The following is an 18,551-nucleotide window of genomic DNA, read 5'->3' on the forward strand; positions in this document are numbered from 1 at the left end:
GAAGTTCTACATCATAATATATATATCAAATGAGTGTGTAAGATGTGGGCCTAAGTTGGAATTATGCTCATATCGTATCTTCTGGTGCGTGTGGCTGCAGATAGCTGATGGTAAACAAGACCAAAATTAGATATCTCAAATGTATTATCATATATTCATACTCATTTCCTTCTACCGAGGTTTGAAGTATTCCTTCTTCTCAAACCATGGCTTCTTCTGTGTCACCTCCATCATTTCCCAAGCAGAAGTTACATATCACATCACCAAAGACTCCGGCTAAAATTCCAGCGGCTATCCACTTGTTTCAATTATGCCACAGCTTTCAGGAAGTAAAACAACTACATGCCCAGTTGGTTGTGTCTGGACTCCTCGACCGCCCTCCAAATGCTGGGAGGCTCGTTGAGTCGTATGTTTCCATTTCACAAATCAACTTCGCCTTTTCAATCTTTCAGAGACTACCTTCTCCTGATGTGTTTGCCTACAACACCATGATTAGAGGCCTGACACTGGGTAAGCGTCCGCATGATTCGCTCTTGCTGTATGATAAACTGTTAGCAGATGGTGCAGCCCCGGACAATTACACTTACACCTTTGTCCTCAAGGCATGTTCCCATTTGGAAGCCCTCTCTGAAGGCAAACAAGTGCACGGCCGGATAGTTAAAGCTGGAATACCACCCAATACGCACATTCATAGCTCGCTAATACATATGTACATGGCTTCGGATAGCATTGCTTCTGCAGAACATGTTGTAGCAGAATTCCCAGTAGAGAACACGCTTGCGAAGAACTCTATGATTTCTGGGTACCTCAGAAAAGGCCATGTAGAAAAGGCTAGAAGAATGTTTGACACCATGGGAGCAAAAGACGTTGCATCTTGGAGTGCATTGGTCACAGGGTACACGAAGAATGGAATGTATTCAGAGGCATTAGCTGTCTTTTGCGAAATGATGGTTTCCAAAGTCCATCCAAATGAATCAACACTTGTGAGCTCATTGTCTGCCTGTGCTCATTTGGGGGCACTGGATCAGGGAAGATGGATACATGCATATCTTAATAAAGCCGGGGTTAAGGTTAGTGTCACTCTGGGTACTGCTCTTATTGACATGTATGCCAAGTGTGGCAGCATCGAATGTGGCTATGAAGTCTTTCGTTATATGCCTCAAAGAGATATAGTAACATGGGGAGCCCTCATATCTGGTTTAGCCATGCATGGGCAAGCTGAAAAATGTTTTCAACTGTTTGATGAGATGGTTGCTGCCGGAATTCATCCAAATGAAGTGATCTTTGTGGCTATTTTATCTGCTTGCTCCCATGCTGCTGGATGTGTTGAACTCGGACATCACTATTTCAATCAAATGATTCATGATTTTGGGATTAGACCATCAATTGAGCATTATGGATGCATGGTGGACCTCCTTGGCCGTGCAGGGCAGTTGTCAGAAGCAGAAGAGCTCATTGCGTCAATGCCGGAAGTGCCTAATTCGATCATATGGGGTGCACTACTTGGTGCCTGCAAGACTTACAAGGACATAAGGAGAGGAAATCGCGCATTCAGACACCTCATTGAGCTTGAGCCAATGTCCGGTGACCGATACAAACAAGCAGGGCTCATGTTGGCCAATGCCGGTGAAAAAGCCGACGCAATTAAGATTAGCAAATTCATTAAGGAAAATGACTTGAAGACAACATGTGGAACGAGCTCTGTTGAGGTAGATGGTGTCGTTCACAAGTTCACAGTAGGGAATATAGATCCTCTCAAGCTTAGAGAGATCCAAGGATTATGGAAGGGTTTGATGGATAATTAGAGATGCATAAGTTGAAGATGGCATCTCGTTTAGCAATTGATTTTGCTTGGAACTCGGGAAGTCAAACCTACCAACCAGTGCATCAAAAAGAAACACAACCGGAAAAGATAGCAGAAATAAAAGGTATCTGCCATGAATTGGCATGCAGTAGGAATGTTCCTTCCCTTGTAATCAGAAGATAGCAAAACTCAAGCCATGAGTTTATTTGGCAATTACATCATCAGTTCCATAGGCCGGGCAGCTTATTCACTTGTGGGATCAATTATTCATACACATGTAAGGTTATAGTAAATGAATTCTTATTGATGCCAACACTTGGGCATCAAGAATAAATATGCAAGGAAGTTCTTAAAAATATTCTTGCCTAAATTCTAAAACTGAATTTTCATAACAAGAATCCAAAGGCTCCCGGTGCAGATTAGTGGACTTCACCAGATGAGGTAGATAAGCATTTCAGCATCAGAAATGCCTCGTCATTCCACGCCAGGTAATATGGTGGAGAACCAGGTTAGCACAAATCTTATCACCATATGAAGTTGAGTCTAGACTTCTGCCGGAACTGCTTCTTTGTCACACACCATGGACCAGGAAAGTTGCTCAACTGTATAAACATAAAGGAGAAAACATATCAGAAAGAGATGAAACGACATCAAATAACTTGAAATGACTAGTAGCTAGTCTCAATAAAAGCCAGTCCATGCAAACTCAATGCCTGATCATTTGCGTGAATCATACTCGACGACAGTTTGCTAGAAACCATACTTAATTGAGCTTTAAGTTTACCAGGGACAGATCAATTTTTTCAATTTATTGGATACTAGAATTTACACGCCGCGATGGATAGTAATAAAAGCAAATATCAGTTTTTAAAAAGGTAGAAGTAGCTTCAGGTAGCAAAGTGGCTTACATTGCTGATAAGCTTCGCTCCAAACCATGCAGTGTTCACACCATATGGAGGAGGAATAATTCTGATTCCATTAGATATGGATGGGGGAAGAAGTCCATGCAATTCCTTCTCTAACCTTTCTGAACCAAAAGAATTTCAAAACATGATTAGGATCATGTCCTCAACAATCAAATGTATCCTGTTCTATTACTTAATTGAGCATATGAGATCAGAAAAGTTCCATTTCATCTTTCAGACCTTTGTTGCAAAAGAATAAAGCTGTTCATATACCTGCCAGTCCTGGTAAACATGCAGTCCCACCTGACAAGACTACAGTCTTGAACCAAGCATCATCACTTGTTAATTCTGCATCATGGCAGTGGTGCATGCAAAGTGCGACAGCCTGGTGTAAACCCATTGCACGCCTATACCAAGATGTATATGATAAATTTAAACATTCAAGGCAAAAATAATTCAAAATAAATAAGATAACAGGAGCCCAGATAGCATAACTAAAGAGATAGCACAGCAGAAGACAAGGGCAAGCATTGGACACATAAAAGTGGTTGAGACACCTTTCTCTAAGTGTGATCAACCACTGCAAATAGTTAATAACCAAAAAGAAATGATTCTAAATGTATCAAGAAGGTAATGATATATAAGTTAAAGGATGCATTGCATTTATTTACTCTAAGCTATCGTCTGAGGAACAAGGTCCCTCCCAATATTTAGAATTGAGCAATCCGCCCCTTAGACATAAACCCCACATTTAAAACTACCATTTAGTTTAACGTTTTAACAATGTGTGCAAGCCACATGACTGTCATCCACCCATGAGGCTGAGAATAATTGTACATTACAAGTTTATTGTCAGATCCGGCATCATCCACAAACATTGCACCTTTGCTTCACCATCATCAGGGGGCGGAACCAGAATTTTTTTTTTTGGTGGGGGGGATTAATTTTTGAGGGTTTACCTCTTAAAAATATATATTTTTAAATTTTTTTGGGAACTAGCTTATGGTTTGGGGAAGAAGTCCATAAGCTAATAGCCTAATACCGCCCCTGCCCATCATCCTCCTCCAAACCCACTCCAAGTGCAACCTGGCAAACCAGTTGCTCTTCAAGTCCTTCACTGTTAAAAAGCCCAATTCTCTTCCCTGCCAGAACCACAATTTGACATCCACACCAACTTCACTGATTTCATAGCAATCAACCTCCAAATCCAAACCAATACTATCAATCTTTCCTCCTTCACCGTTAACAAAAATAAGTTAAAAATGGGATTTGATATCAGATCAAACAACAGATTTACACAAACAGGTACCTCAAAACAAAACACCCTGAAACTCAAAGTCTGGATCCAGAAGCATACTTTGATAGCTTTAGGCAAGTAGGTGTATTTGAGGTCCATGTGGGCTTCAATGGTCAAAGAAGGATTAGCAAGTGAAGATAATGTACTTACACTCCTGCAATACGTGGCTGGAATAAGATCTCTCCGGTTTGAAACCGCTCTTTTGAAAGGGTAAAACAATCCTCTCCTGCAACTTCATATGATGCTTCTGTATCTTTAGATAGCTCGGCTTCATAATCAGCAGCAACGTAACATAGCATCTGTATGTCCATTCAGTCAGCAGAAAATCAGGCAAATTCAGTATGAAGTAGCATCGAATTAAAAAACCTTAAGAAAAAACTGGGTCTTGTTTGGCAAGGCTTTCTGGAAGGTGCTTTTTGGTTAAAATAGTGTCCTGATATGATATAAAGATGAATGTAATTTTGAGTATTTTGTGAGTATAAACTGGTTGCAATTGTTTGTTAATGCAAAAAAGCAAAAAGCTCTTCCAAAGAGCATTATTAAACCAATGAGGGATTTTAAACTCTAATTAATACTTAAAAACAAACAAGCCCCATATAATCCACAAGAAATCTTTAATACTTTGGTATTTTTCAAACCCTACCCTTTAAAACCTCCAAAACATGAGGGGCTTTAAACTCTCAACCTTTTTAAACTTGAGATATATTTGAGAACTACCTAAATATTAAACCAAGAGATACTAAAAAATTAGAAGCTACAATTTCATTAAAAAGGAATAAGAAAGAGCAAATATTTAGTCCATAGACATTCTATTGTGAGGTAACTTGGCCTACATCAGTGCATGATAATGGTAGGGCCAGTGGCAGTGTTGGTAGCAATGTCAATGGGTGATAGAATTGGATATGGCCATGTTAACATTGCCAAGATATTTTATCCGACTATAAGAAACTCTAATTAATAGAATTTGCAACTTACAGGTACAAGTAAGAAACCAAGACTTTAGGATCTGACCTCACCAAATTTTTTTTTCTAAAACCTAGTAATTAGAAATCCAAAGATTTGTCTTAGAACATGAAAAAGCATAGGAACACTGAGATTTTGAAATCCATGCATCCAACTCTCAAGAAAAAAAAAAAAAACAATAGAAGCAATGACTCACAATTTTTGCAAAGATGTTTTGGATAGCATATAATCCACATGCAGAATAGCCTGAACAAAAGCAATCTACCTAATCTTTCATGAAAAGAGAATAAAAATAAGATAACCATCCACAAAGTACTACAGTCTACAGAAATACCTCTTTTAGTGTGCGAACAGTGTACAGTGATGCGAAACTTATATTGTTCCGCTGCATCAGCTCCTTGAGGAACCCTGTAAGTTTTAGTGCTCCCAGTCCCACAACTTCCACACCCACCTTGCGCATCACTTTACCATGTAGAACTGTAAAACACAACAGAAAATGTGTAACCTGAAGTCCAAATGAGTAGAAAAAAAGATTAGGTAAAGAATTGTGCGCACTAGACAAAAACTAAAAATCACATATTCCAGGCACAGAGCTACAAGGAATTAAAGAGGGTAACATTGACAAATAATATTAACATAACGGAGAATACAAGGCAATCTAAGCTTGAAGTGCCTAATTTTATTTTTTATTATATATATATATATATAACTAATAAAAAAATCATTAAAAGCGCAAAGTGCAACCTAGGTATACAAGAAATATAAAAAAGAAACGCCTAACTAGGAGTATAAACAAGTACAAGAAAATCATTAAAACTAATCACCAGGGGAGCTAAAAACACAATTGTCCAATTAAAAAGAGAATAAAAGGACTTAAGCTCCTCTAACGTCCTCTCTCAGTCCTTGAAATTTCTACAATTTATTTCCCCCTATAGGCACCACAAAAGGCGAGAGAGCACCATCTTCCACACAACAACACTCCAAGAGCATCCAACCGTCCACCAACAAGCAAACAAAACAACCACCCAACTAGGAATAACCCAGGACAACCCAAAGTGACTAAAGATAGCATTCAATAAGGCGCAGACAACCTCAATGGGGAAGAAGATGGTCCACAAACTCCCCATTCCTTTTGAACATGCAACACTATAAGTCCTCTTACCGATCTAGGCTTTAGCCATAGTTACTCGGCTTATAACCACAGAATGGGCCTTAGGAGCCTCAAGCCCAAAAGCAGCTAGCCCCTCATCAACACGTCTCTAGGCCTAGTCCACCTTTTCTCTAATTTTTTCCAACTGGCCTCTCCAAATACGAAGTGCTCCACAAAAGGAATCCCACCTCTTCTTTTCTCCTTGTGAGCTTCACTATCACCAAAATGGAACACTGGAGCAGCGCCTCGAGCAGACCGAAGTCATGCCTTGAAACTGCCCCGAAAGAGGACCCAAAAAAATCCACCAGCTTTCTCATCTCTATGGAAAAGAGTCTCCATCCCTGACCCTCAATCCCCTCTAGGATTACTATGAGACCTCTTCGGCCTCCCACCGCATACTCCACCAGCTTCAGGAATGTCCTGCTCTATTAGCCACTCTCTGGGCAATAAAAGCCTTATGCCCTTCTCTACAAGAATTGATAAACTCAGTGACATCTGGTTTACCCACCGACTCCACCGTATTTTTAAGCCAGACGACACTCCATTTACCCAACACCACAGCACCGGCTAGCCCTCTTCTTCTCTTAACCAACTGAAAGGATGAAACCCCCCCTCCCCTTCCTTCATCCTCCAAGAGTTCAAAATCCTCAACATAAAACCAACTCACATAGCCCATTGTCCCAAACTCCACCAAACACCACAAATGTCTAACCCCAGCGAGAAAAACAGAGACAAAAATAAAAGAAAAAAGAAGAAGACATTGTCGGTACACGCCAACGGGGACAGGGTGGGAGAGGAAAAGGTCATAACAATTCATAATGCTTGACATTCTGTTTTGGAGTGCCTATTGAAGCCCACCACTACAGAATATTGCTATAAGATACTTCACAAATCACTCCCAATATCATGAGGTCAATGAGATGAAAAATTAGGAAAGCTTACTTGGAACAACAGATGTGACTTGGAAACCAATGTTAACAACAATTCCTGAAGTTCGCCGTGCTGCATACAATGCTAATGTTGCCTACATTTTCATATAAAAATCATGCATAGGGCAAGATAGAGATCACAAGAATAACAATCAAATCAAATCGTCCAAGTCTAATAGATAGAAGTAATCCAGATCACCATGAAGACAAAAAAATTAGCATGAGTTGTGAGTACGAACAACTGGTTTGCAAAAGCTCCCCCATCACGGGAAATTCTACGCAGACAATCTGGATAGTGAATCAAAGACCTAAACAACCAGAGCATTAGATTTGGCAGCTTATAGTCTTTGAAAGAATGCTGTAGCAAATCCCAAATAGAACTTTCCATGATGCCAATCCATCCTCAAAAATCAAACCGCATCTTAATTCTTAAGACAAGAAATGGTAGGCTTGCAATGGGATGCTTCGAACCAATATTTTATTATTAGAGTTTGTTGGGATATTTCTTATAGTATTCTGAAAAGGATTTGAGAGGTGGCTCTTGAGAGAATGTTTGAACTTTATTCTTCATCTTTTGATTGTGGAATTCTGGCTGTGGTGCTTTGCCCATGGACATACACTTTCAAGTTGAACCATGTAAATCTTAGTCTCTTGCATTCTTCTATTTTCTCTGTTTTATTTTCTTATTTTGTTTAAGATCCTGAGCGCAAAAGTTGTTACTTACACAAAGGTGTACACAAGCACCGTAAAAATGTAATTTATTTATTTATTTTTTCTTTTCCTTCTGCTTTATTTAATTCTGACTCAAGATGAAGATCCTTTTGCTCTTTACCACTGTCCACAGGACCACTTTTCTTTAGATTTAGTGTTTAGGTTACATCAGTCCAGGATGGTTTATTTTTCTCCTTGCCAATCTTATGGAAAACTACAATTCATTTTCTAAGACATTTGCAATGATATATGTAGTTTTACAAAAATATTTATATGACACGGATCCTCTTGCTCTCCAAATTACTTAAGCCGTTTTCAATTCGATTTAGCTTCCAATTCTAAGAATGGCCCTGCCTGAACTTCTTTAAGAAGGAAAAAAAAAAAAAAAAGACTTCAATAGAAAATCTACCTGATTGATGGCACAAACAGCAGGGACATTCATGTCAAACAGAGCTGTATGGATGGTTTCTTTGAGCTGCCGCCTTGATGCTCTGGCAGATTCAGTATCTGGAATAATGAGAGAAAAAAAAAAAGCACCATGTTATACATAGTGAAAGATGCCATGTATATAACTTCTTTGATCAATCACTATGTAAGCCAAAATCTGACATTGTAAGATCTGACAAAAAGACCACAAGATGTTTTACTTTATGTTGATAATAAGGAATTCAACATGAAGACATTGTTCTTATTAATACCTCTCCCTAACAAGTATATAAATACAGCCACAAGATTAGGCTGTGCTCAGAGTTATTTGACATAATTATCAAACATTAGATTTTCATACTAATTTTCATAATATAAAATAAGGTTAATCCAAATGGTAAATATCCAGAGTCAGTTATGAAGCAATACATGTTCATGAGAAAGATTCAAAAGTAGTAATTGCACAATGATGGCTTGTATATCTATATCTATAGCATTATCACAATGATGGTTCTCATTCTGATGTCAGAGTTATTTGACATCAGAATCAAAAGGTATGGTTTCAGGCTTTTAGCACAATAATAAGTGCAGGCAATGCAGGACAGAATCCTTGGGCAAGTTACTAGATAGTAGCTGACCGTCATAATGGCAGAGTGGTAAGGATACAACAACTGGCTGTGTAGATGGTTTCACCTGCATCCTGTAAATAAGTACAGTCAACATCTTGAATATATTACGCATCCAGAAGTAGAAGAACTAACGGATTTGAGGCTTGCAAATATGTAATTATAATCAGTAAAAATATACAAGCTCAAATTGCCATGGAAACAAGTTTCTTATGTGCTTGTAAAATGTTTGGCTGGAAAACCATGGGGCATGTCGTATTTATAATTTAGTGGTGTAGAGTATTATTGAATTGATAAGAGTCAGAATTGCACATTGGCACACTTATATCTTTTTAGCAAATGTAGGTTTAGTAAAACATAACTTAATTGACCTGATCGGAGAGAGAAGGTTCCATACAAAATTCGCTTGATTAACATTTGGAGGAAAAAAGAAAGAAAACAAAAGAAAAGAAAGGAAAAGAAGAGAGATTACACCTGCTATAGATAGTTGCATAAAAATGTCGAAGTCTAGAGTACATCGGAGACTCAATGTTACCAAATTCCTGCACATACAGATATTGCAAAAGAAAACCAACTTAGTAAAACCCATAGCAAAGGAGAGGAGTCAGACACACATCCAACAAGTGTGAGATTTCCCAAAATATGCAAAATTTGTTTCTGGAATCTTCTAAATTTTCACTGCTTCAATTACAACTGAAACCTTACCACAAATGTTGCCGATCGCCCCGACGGACAAGCATACTTGCTCCAACCAAACTTGCAATAACCAGAACCACCTGTTCATTAACATGTAAACAGAAAATGAGAACATGTTTAATATGCCAGTTCAAAAACATTTAGCAAAATTTGGTTTAAACTCCATGACTTTTCACACGATTTCAATTTACTCAATTGGATTTAAAATCCGACTTTTAACTCCTTAAGTTTTTCACCTTTTTTGTTTCACCCCTTTCGTCCAAAACTGCTTATGTGGCATTAATGGGGTTAATGCAGCATAAGCAGTTTTGAAATGTCACACCACAAGTTAAAAAAAAAATGTTTTACTCTATTAAAAAAATACAAAAAATCGAGGTGGGGGGCGCACAAGCCACACCTAGGTTGAAGGTGGCCAGGTGAGCCAACCCCTCCGTTGGGGATGACTGCAAAAGCCATCTCTACTGCTGGCAGCACGAGCCACCCCATTGTGGCGGTTGGCCGCATCCCATTGCTGAGGTTGCAGGGGTGAGCCTCCCTATCTGCATTTTGCCCTTTTTCGGATTTTGGTGTGTTTTTAACATGTGACATGGCAAAACTAATTGCATGGCAGTAATGGGATTAATGCCACCTAATTAGTTTTGGGCAGAAAGAGTGAAGTGAAAAAAGTTAAAAACCTACAGAGTTAAAGTTGGATTTAAAAACCGAGGGAGAAAATTGAAATCACGTGAGCTTTAACCAAATGTCCCAAATTTTTAAGGAACACTAAAAGGATTAATAGCTTGACCCAAATGACTGATACCATTACACATAACAAAAATGATAATTCTCTTTAGACTGCAGAGATCGATATAACCAATGATTCTATATGCTAGTGATACTGTGAGACTTGAAAATACAAATCAACCATCCCTGCATAAAGGATAATGATTGACCAATATGAAAATCTTGCTTGAATTTGAGCGGGGAAGGTGCATATGTCCTCAATTGTGATAAAGCATAAAGAAGGTTAGAGATGCTCACCATCAATAATAACAGAACCGGGAACTTGTGCTCGTTCGCTATATATGCGCATGAAGGATAATTCCGGCGTCTGAGTAGAGAATGTTCTGCAATTACAGTTTATTTTAGCCTTTTAGGAAGTAAGGATGTATATAGTCTTTTCCATTATCTGATATACCAAATAACACAGTTGATCTTGCTGTTCTAGAATTGCAATTTTTCTCTCCAACCCCTGAAAACTTAGCTATATCATAAAGACCAAAATAACGTAAAAAATTCCAATGTTTAATCTTTTGCATACAATTAGTTTGTAAAACCATGAGATGTCGCTGCTGACTCTACCAATATTATTAGTTTTAATCATAAACTGCAGTTCAAACTTCTCTCAAAGATTGCCTAGAACCTTCCTAACCCACTTCATTGACTTTACCAAACCATCAGAACTCGAACATTTCAATCATCAAAGAAGAAGTAGAAAGTTCCGTAACGAACAAATATGAGAGAAAGAGCAAATTAACAAATGAAAAGAGCCATATGTTTACATGATATCTATTAAGCCGAATAATCCGAAACTTAAAAGTGCTTCAAACAAATTCTCTCGGGAACCAAACAAAGCCAAAGCGAAATCGCAAACTCACAGAAAAGGATAAGAGGATCTCAAACTCGTCTCGGCGAAGAAAATGGAGTCCCAGGAGTCCTGTTGGTTCTGGAGGAAGAAAATCCAGAGGCGATTATCGGAGGCAAGCGAATACCAAGACTTGCACACCAGGCTCAGCTTCATAGCCTCCTTGGGCCCCAGGAGTCTCAGTATCTGCATCAGTATATCCGAGGGTATATGATCGAACGCCCCCAAGGACAAGGACGACGACGGCGACGGCGACGAAACGACTAAGGGACGATCCGACGAGTCCAAGTTGGCGCACGACCGGTTCGACAGCGATCCCCATAGTTTCCTCAGGAACAACATCGCCGTAGTATTCTACGGTTTTGAGAGGAAACGAAACGGAGCAGCTCAGGAATTATATGTATTTGGTTTACTTCCCATTCGAAGCAGGCAGACAATTTCTGTGCGTTGCCGAGACTAGACTCGACTCGAGAGAGAGAGAGAGTATACGAGAATATGCTGACGCAGTGGGTGTTTAATAGGCGACACGTGGATGATGCTGATGTCTGCCTGAATTGTTTTTCTGGGCACCCGAATCATTCATTCTTCCTTTCTCTGTAGCCTGTAGCCTCTAGGCCGCCTGTAGCCTGTAGCCTGCAGCCTTTAGGCCGCCTATTGGGGGAGTCTTACGGCAAGCGTCTTAATAACAGAATCTGGAAAAAATAAAAATAAATAAATATAACAGAATCTGGCGCGCCTTGTGGCGCCACTCGTCACTCGCCACCAACTTCGACTAATAGTACAACCATCCTAGCTATTTTTATCAGCGTTCAGCAATGGTAGTAGGAATATATATTTACAAAGAATTTTCAAATTTTCCATCTAAAATACTTAATTAATTTTAGTTTTTTTTTTCCTAATGATTTTTCAAATACATTCCTCGTCTAATTATTTATTCTTTTTTTATACTATTTAAATATTCTATTCTTTTTTTTTTTTTTTAATTCTTTCTTTATGTTATAATATTTTGTATTCTCTACCAGTAGGTTTCATTCTTTGATTTATTTCCAACTTTATTTAGTTTAGATTTCTTTTTCCTTTTTTCTGTTTTTGAGATATAATGAAGAATTTCTTACCTCCGAAATCTGATCTATGTTAATGGTCATTTTTACTATATCTCACATTAGAGGTCATACAAATAACAGAAGATGATGGAATTATATCCAATCATATATAACTGCATGGTGAACAAGTTTATATCTAATTCTTTGAATATTACTGTCTCAGTCAGTTTTCAAATACGCAGCATATTTCGGCAAACCACTTCCTTGTCCACTATCCGTTTTATCATAACTTTTTCAACTAGACAATAATTTTCTCACTTTTCCATCTCTACTATACCGCACAATCCCTCGAGCTTTATTTAACTTCAATGATAAATTATTTCATATATTTGATAATTCATCAACTATTTGTCAATTATTTGCTCTAAAAAAAAAACCCAAAGAGAAAAAAGAAAGACAGCTCGAAGATTTAAGACCGCTAAAAGCTACTTTTGCGTTTCATGTAAATAAAACTTATAAACCGACCAAAGGTAATTAAAACCTCGCAAATAACCAAAAAACTTCACTCAACAAATATAGAGAGAAGACAAAATAACAACATATGCTTCATTAGACTCACCACTGTGTTTTCAAAAATAGAAAAGAGTTATGAAGGAGGAGGGATGAACTCCTCATAAAATGATTATCCTTGTTCTCTCTTGGGGCTAGTTGTTTACCAGTTTGGCCTTGTTTGTTAAACAACACCAACTTTATATGGCATTGTTTATATATAAAAAAATAAATAATAATAATAATAATTGATATAGAAAAAAAAAAATGGTATTGAAAAGTAAAATTTTTTTATTTTGTAATGATTTTTTTTTTATTTAAATAGTAGTAAAAAATGAATAATGTGATATAAAAGTGAGAATATTTTAATGTTAACGAATAGCATGCGAGTGTAGTGAAACACTATCTTAGGTTCTCTATTTATCAACATTATGGAGTGATAATAGAGAGAACATATATTAAAAAATATTAAAAAACACGGGCATGCGCTGTATCATCACTCCCTTGTTATTGGCACACGTTATTTTGTTTTGGTTTGACTCGAATATGTCAAGTCTTTCACATGCGGCCAGCATCACTTTTATTTCTTTGGAAAAGTAAAAAATATCATTTAATCGATTGACTTCGCAGACGATGGTTTTCATTTTCTGATTTTGGAATTTCCAATCGAAACACTTCCGCCCAGCCTTAATCGCCCAAAAAGGTGAATTTCATTTCAATATTTTCTTTTTTTATTTAAATTAAGTTTTTGTTGGGGGAGTGATTTGGTAGTAAGTTGAAGTGAACATGAGGATCAGGATTTTTTGCGTGTGCAGAGTTAGATTTATGCCCGCCCGGGTGGTCATTTTAAGCCATCACTTATTTTGTTGTTTTTGCTATTGAAATTTTTGTATCCTGAATGATTGAAATATCACGATTGGATTCGCAATAGCATAAGAAATGATTAGGATATGCAAGTTATTTTGCTGTATAAGCTCCTTTGATGGTATGGATTCCATCCCTTTTTTCCCAATATCCCGGTTTATACCAAAGATGGCATGCATGTTTGAAGCAGATAGCGGGGGAAAAGAAAAAATTGGGTAACACAAATGTCATGGATGAGTTGGCTTATTTACTGAATATACTCCAACACACTGTAATTTTTCAATTATCCTTGACGGTGGTTATATGATGATCAATATCAGTTAATAAATAGTTAATAAATGCAATACTTAAAAGCGTTTTAAGCATGTAGTGTTGTAGCATTGTTATTAGATTTCACCATCTATTGCTACACAATTTGGGCTGAAGTATGATCTTGTTGTCTTTTGCTGATGCTTTAATGCTTGTCTTGAATTTGTCTTCAAATAGGTGTGGAATTTTTAGAGAGAATATGTCCCAATACCAAGCAGATGATGCCAAATACATGCTGGATGAACATGAAATGGAAGATGAGTTTCGTGGTAGAGAAATGGCTGGTTCAGATTCTGATGCTGATGAATATGACCACTCGGTTTGTTTTTCTACTCAAATGTTTGACGAGATTACACACACACACACACACACGGAATAGGTGTGGAATGTGCATCTCTGTGGTGTGTATATATATGTATTGTTTAGACAAAAGAAGAAATTTTCATCGTATTTTATGCTAGTGTAATTTTTTTTTGGGAGAAAGGTTGTTTTGAAATGTCTACACTTTACCTAGGCATGTACAAAGAATCACTTCTGGCTCTGGTGCAGAATATTAAGGTAGCCGATACTACTGCTGCTCAAGCTAGGAAAGGAAAAGACATCCAGGGGATCCCTTGGAATAGGCTTAGCATCACTAGAGAGAAATACCGGCAAACTAGGCTAGAACAATACAAGAATCATGAAAACATCGCTCATTCTGGAGAGGGCTCAGGAAAGGTAAAAGTTACTATTCTTACATTTTTCATATATATATGACTGTTGACAATTGTGATTAACCGAATCAATTGATACAATTACCCTTTTTTTTTTTAAAAAAAAAAAAAAAAATTTATTTAAATCCATCATAAACAGGATTGCAAAGTTACCAAGAAAGGAGGCACATACTACGAGTTCAGACGGAATTCGAGATCTGTGAAGTCAACCATTCTTCATCTTCAGGTTAGGTGAATGAAAGTTATTGTAATAACCTGTTGGTTCTCGCCCCCTCTCCCCTCCTTTTCCTTCTGAATTTGTTGATTCCTTTTCCCAGGTTGGTTGTCGTGAAAATGTTTTGCTTCACCTCATTGATCTGCTTATTTGTGTAATTGGCTCAGATGAATTGATCTCATCATGCCCCTTTGAGTAACAACTCTTTATCAGATGTACTTACTAAAATCGATTAGTGGAATTGCTTTGCTGACATGCACACCAGACATGGATACGGCACTTAACACACTTAGGCGTGGCACTTCCTGAAAAATAGGACTTGGGATGTGTTGACTGACCTACACTTTTTTTGTTTGGTGATGCAGTTGAGGAACTTGGTTTGGGCTACCTCAAATCATGATGTCTACCTTATGTCTCATTTTTCTGTCATCCATTGGTCCTCCTTAACCTGCAGCAAATCTGAAGTTCTCAATGCCTCAGGGCATGTTGCACCATCAGAGGTGGGTGTTTGGGGCAAGAGATTTTGGTTTGACAAACAACCTTGGATTTATGTCTTTGATGTCTTCTTTAGATGTAGAATTATGATTTCTCCCATGAAATCAATACATCTATTTTCTCATACAGAAACATCCTGGGAGTCTGTTGGAGGGATTTACTCAGACTCAAGTGAGTACTCTTGCTGTAAAAGATAAGTTGCTTGTTGCTGGAGGGTTCCAAGGAGAACTTATTTGCAAGGTAAGTTGCTTAGCTTTTCTATAGTTGCTTTTATTCAATTTCTTCTCATTGACGCTGCAGTTGGATGTCCACCTATGTACATGTTGAAGCATGTACTTGTTTTTTGCTTGTCACTTGTGCAGTATCAATTTTTTGTTTTTTGCTTGTCACTTGTGCAGTATCAATTTTTTATGCATTCTTTTGAGTATCCTAGCAATCAAGCTCTACATAGAGAATGCTGATACAAGATAAAGACAACTTCTAACTTCTAAGATTTGAAATTTACTAAGGTTGCTTGCTAGGCTTTTGATAACCACTGTCATCCAGCCACTATCTGTACCCCTTTAAGAGTTATTAGTTTGCATTATGAACAAGTTGTAAAACATCAGGGCTAAATGTTTTTACTGTTTGGCAGCATCTAGATCGGCCTGGTGTTAGTTTTTGTTCCAGGATGACTTGTGATGATAATGCCATCACCAATGCTGTTGAGATCTACGTCAGTTCCAGGTATTTATTTTCCCCTTATCTTGGTGGTGGATCCACGAACTTTCAATAACTAATCTAATTAAACTTTTCTCTTTTAATTTTCAGTGGTGCAGCTCACTTCATGGCTTCAAATAATGACTGTGGAGTTAGAGAATTTGATATGGAGAAATTTCAGCTTACTAAGCACTTCCGATTTCCTTGGCCAGTGAATGTGAGCCACTTGGATTGTTTTTCTGGTTATTTAGATTAATAATTGGACAGTTAGTAATTCTTGGTCGTATGTGCATGGTTGGCACTGTTACTGGGTGTTATGTGCTTCATGTCGGGGGATGACATGCATATGGTCTTTTATAGGGATAATTCCACTTCAAACAATGCTTGTGATCTACTCTTGCTTATAGATTGAATCCACTAATTCAGTATACTATTCGGGTCATAGATTGAGATACGTACTGATAAACTTTTAGTTATTAAAAAAAAGGTTTTTATATGCCGTGGTTTTTCCAATTAATGGATGGGTGTTGTGGTTTGTAAAGTTTTGTAGGCCTTTAGCTGCACAAATTACTGCGTTCTACAGTGAGTTGACTGTTACCTTCACTTTGCTTGGGAATTAAAGCGACAGTTGTTTGGGTGATGATGTGATCTTCATCTTCATCTCTGTTGGATATCTGTCTTGCCAGCAATGGTGTGACTTATATAATAATGAGAAGATTTTGCCAAGGATCAATTGATGGTCATGTCACATCATCTTGTTTGCAGGGCCGTTTTATGTTATTACACAATCACTTGGTAGTTATTTCACTTATTTGGCTATGCTTCTATACTTATAGCAATTTGATCAGATCAGAGGATATTATGTAAAATGATGACCGACTCTTTGGGCCGTGTTGGAGATAATTTCGGTTTAAGATGCATTTATATCTCCTATCTTTTATGTTCCAAAACTATGGGTTTGAATATGTGCCGAGGTTTACATAGGTCATAAGTGTATATAGGGTAGTGGCATTATCGGGCAATAGATTACAGCTTGATGTTGCTTATATTATGTCTAAATTTCTTGGATTAACAAGTGGATGCACCAGATTGTTGTAACATGCTTTTCTTGGGTAATTTGCAGCATACTTCTCTAAGTCCTGATGGTAAACTCCTCATAATTGTGGGAGACAACCCAGAAGGTATGATGGTGGACTCCCAAACTGGAAAGGTACTCTTTGCTTTTAATTCTATCGCCTAAATTTGTGATTATCTATCTGGCACTTAAATAGCTCTAAGCATGTCTAATTTTTTTTTTTTTTTTGATCCTTGCAGACAGTGACGACCTTGTGTGGGCACTTAGATTTCTCTTTTGCATCAGCATGGCACCCTGATGGTATCACTTTTGCTACTGGAAACCAGGACAAAACTTGCCGGGTTTGGGATGTCCGAAATCTATCCAAGTCCGTTGCTGTTCTGAAGGGAAACCTTGGAGCTATTCGGTCGATCCGCTATACTTCTGATGGTCAGTATATGGCAATGGCAGAGCCTGCTGACTTCGTGCATGTGTATGATGTGAAAAATGGGTATGAGAAGGAACAAGAGATTGATTTCTTTGGAGAGATATCCGGCATATCATTCAGTCCGGACACAGAGTCTCTTTTTATCGGAGTGTGGAATCCTACATGTGGTAGTCTCCTTGATTATGGCAGGTGCCGAAACTCCTCCGGCGAGTTTCATTAGCCATTTCACATACATACTTTAAAATGCATAAATCATTGTCGTTAGGCATGTACTTGGGCGTGGGTTCAAATTTCTGCAATGGATAATCTCTATATATGTTTTATTAGTATTAGCCATCTTAGTTCTCATTGATATTTTGGTGAGATTGGGTTAGGTTGTGGCTCAGTTGAATTTGAGGGAGTGTCTGCGGTTCTCACTGTCTAGGCCCTTCATGTGCTGCTCTCAGCGAGTAGGTGCTACTATGTTCACGCTCATGTAAGATAGTCACAATTGGTCTCCTCAGCCTACCTTTTTTGATAAAAAATAAAATAAAATTAAAAAATAAAACTTCTTTTTACAACCTTGGCTGTTTTTTTTTTTTGCATTGTTTATCGCCTTAGAAAGTCTAGTAAATAATCTTCCATCGTTTTTGATTTGGTTGGCCGACGTGTACTTTGGAAGCGAATTTGTTTTTGTTTTTAATATAAATTCATATGTAAATTAAGGATTATGAGAAAAAAAAATCTTAGTGTTGCCTTGTTTTTTTGTATGAAATTCACACTTGGTAGTTGGTACCACCAATTCTAACCACGAACATTTATAATTACACTCATAGTTAAACTTTTAAAATTGTGCATTTTAAAAAATGCTCATCCCTTGTGATTTAAAAATATAAAATTTTTGAAGTTTTTAAATTTTAATTTTTTATAATCTCACTTTTGAAAGATACATTTTCTGTGATTTAGTTTAAAAATTACTTTTACTTCTCGAAAACCAGAATGCTAAACACACTCTAAAATCTAAACCATATAATAGTTTATCTCAATTTCACT

The 18,551-nt window shown here is 37.5% G+C and overlaps 3 protein-coding genes across 4 annotated transcripts; 2 read left to right on the top strand and 1 right to left on the bottom strand.

Moving 5' to 3' along the window:
• The first annotated feature begins 133 nt into the window (after positions 1-133).
• LOC132176268 (pentatricopeptide repeat-containing protein At5g66520-like) lies at positions 134-2,145 on the top strand. The gene has a single exon (XM_059588427.1). The coding sequence runs from the start codon at positions 207-209 to the stop codon at positions 1,803-1,805; it is 1,599 nt and encodes a 532-aa protein (XP_059444410.1). The 5' UTR covers positions 134-206; the 3' UTR covers positions 1,806-2,145.
• On the bottom strand, positions 1,985-11,778 carry LOC132176269 (actin-related protein 8). Of its 2 annotated transcripts, XM_059588428.1 has the most exons (12): positions 11,145-11,772; positions 10,528-10,613; positions 9,517-9,587; positions 9,286-9,353; positions 8,824-8,885; positions 8,169-8,266; positions 7,062-7,143; positions 5,304-5,446; positions 4,157-4,305; positions 2,983-3,116; positions 2,713-2,831; positions 1,985-2,406 (listed from the first exon to the last, which is right to left on the bottom strand). In XM_059588428.1, exons 1-12 carry the CDS (start codon positions 11,471-11,473, stop codon positions 2,329-2,331), a joined length of 1,419 nt encoding a protein of 472 aa, XP_059444411.1. In that variant the 5' UTR covers positions 11,474-11,772; the 3' UTR covers positions 1,985-2,328. The 2 variants fall into 2 exon arrangements, with proteins under 2 accessions (XP_059444411.1, XP_059444412.1); XM_059588429.1 differs by lacking the exon at positions 1,985-2,406 and having other exon boundaries at positions 2,737-2,827; positions 11,145-11,778.
• A 1,498-nt stretch (positions 11,779-13,276) lies between these two features.
• Positions 13,277-18,079, top strand: LOC132176270 (uncharacterized WD repeat-containing protein C2A9.03-like). Its single transcript, XM_059588430.1, has 10 exons — positions 13,277-13,426; positions 14,074-14,215; positions 14,446-14,613; positions 14,749-14,835; positions 15,189-15,323; positions 15,448-15,558; positions 15,953-16,044; positions 16,129-16,234; positions 17,141-17,227; positions 17,332-18,079. The coding sequence occupies exons 2-10, from the start codon at positions 14,096-14,098 to the stop codon at positions 17,737-17,739; spliced, it is 1,314 nt and encodes a 437-aa protein (XP_059444413.1). The 5' UTR covers positions 13,277-13,426; positions 14,074-14,095; the 3' UTR covers positions 17,740-18,079.
• The last annotated feature ends 472 nt before the right edge of the window (positions 18,080-18,551 follow it).

Source organism: Corylus avellana, chromosome ca3 (assembly GCF_901000735.1).
Source record: "Corylus avellana chromosome ca3, CavTom2PMs-1.0".
Classification (NCBI taxonomy): Eukaryota; Viridiplantae; Streptophyta; class Magnoliopsida; order Fagales; family Betulaceae; genus Corylus; species Corylus avellana.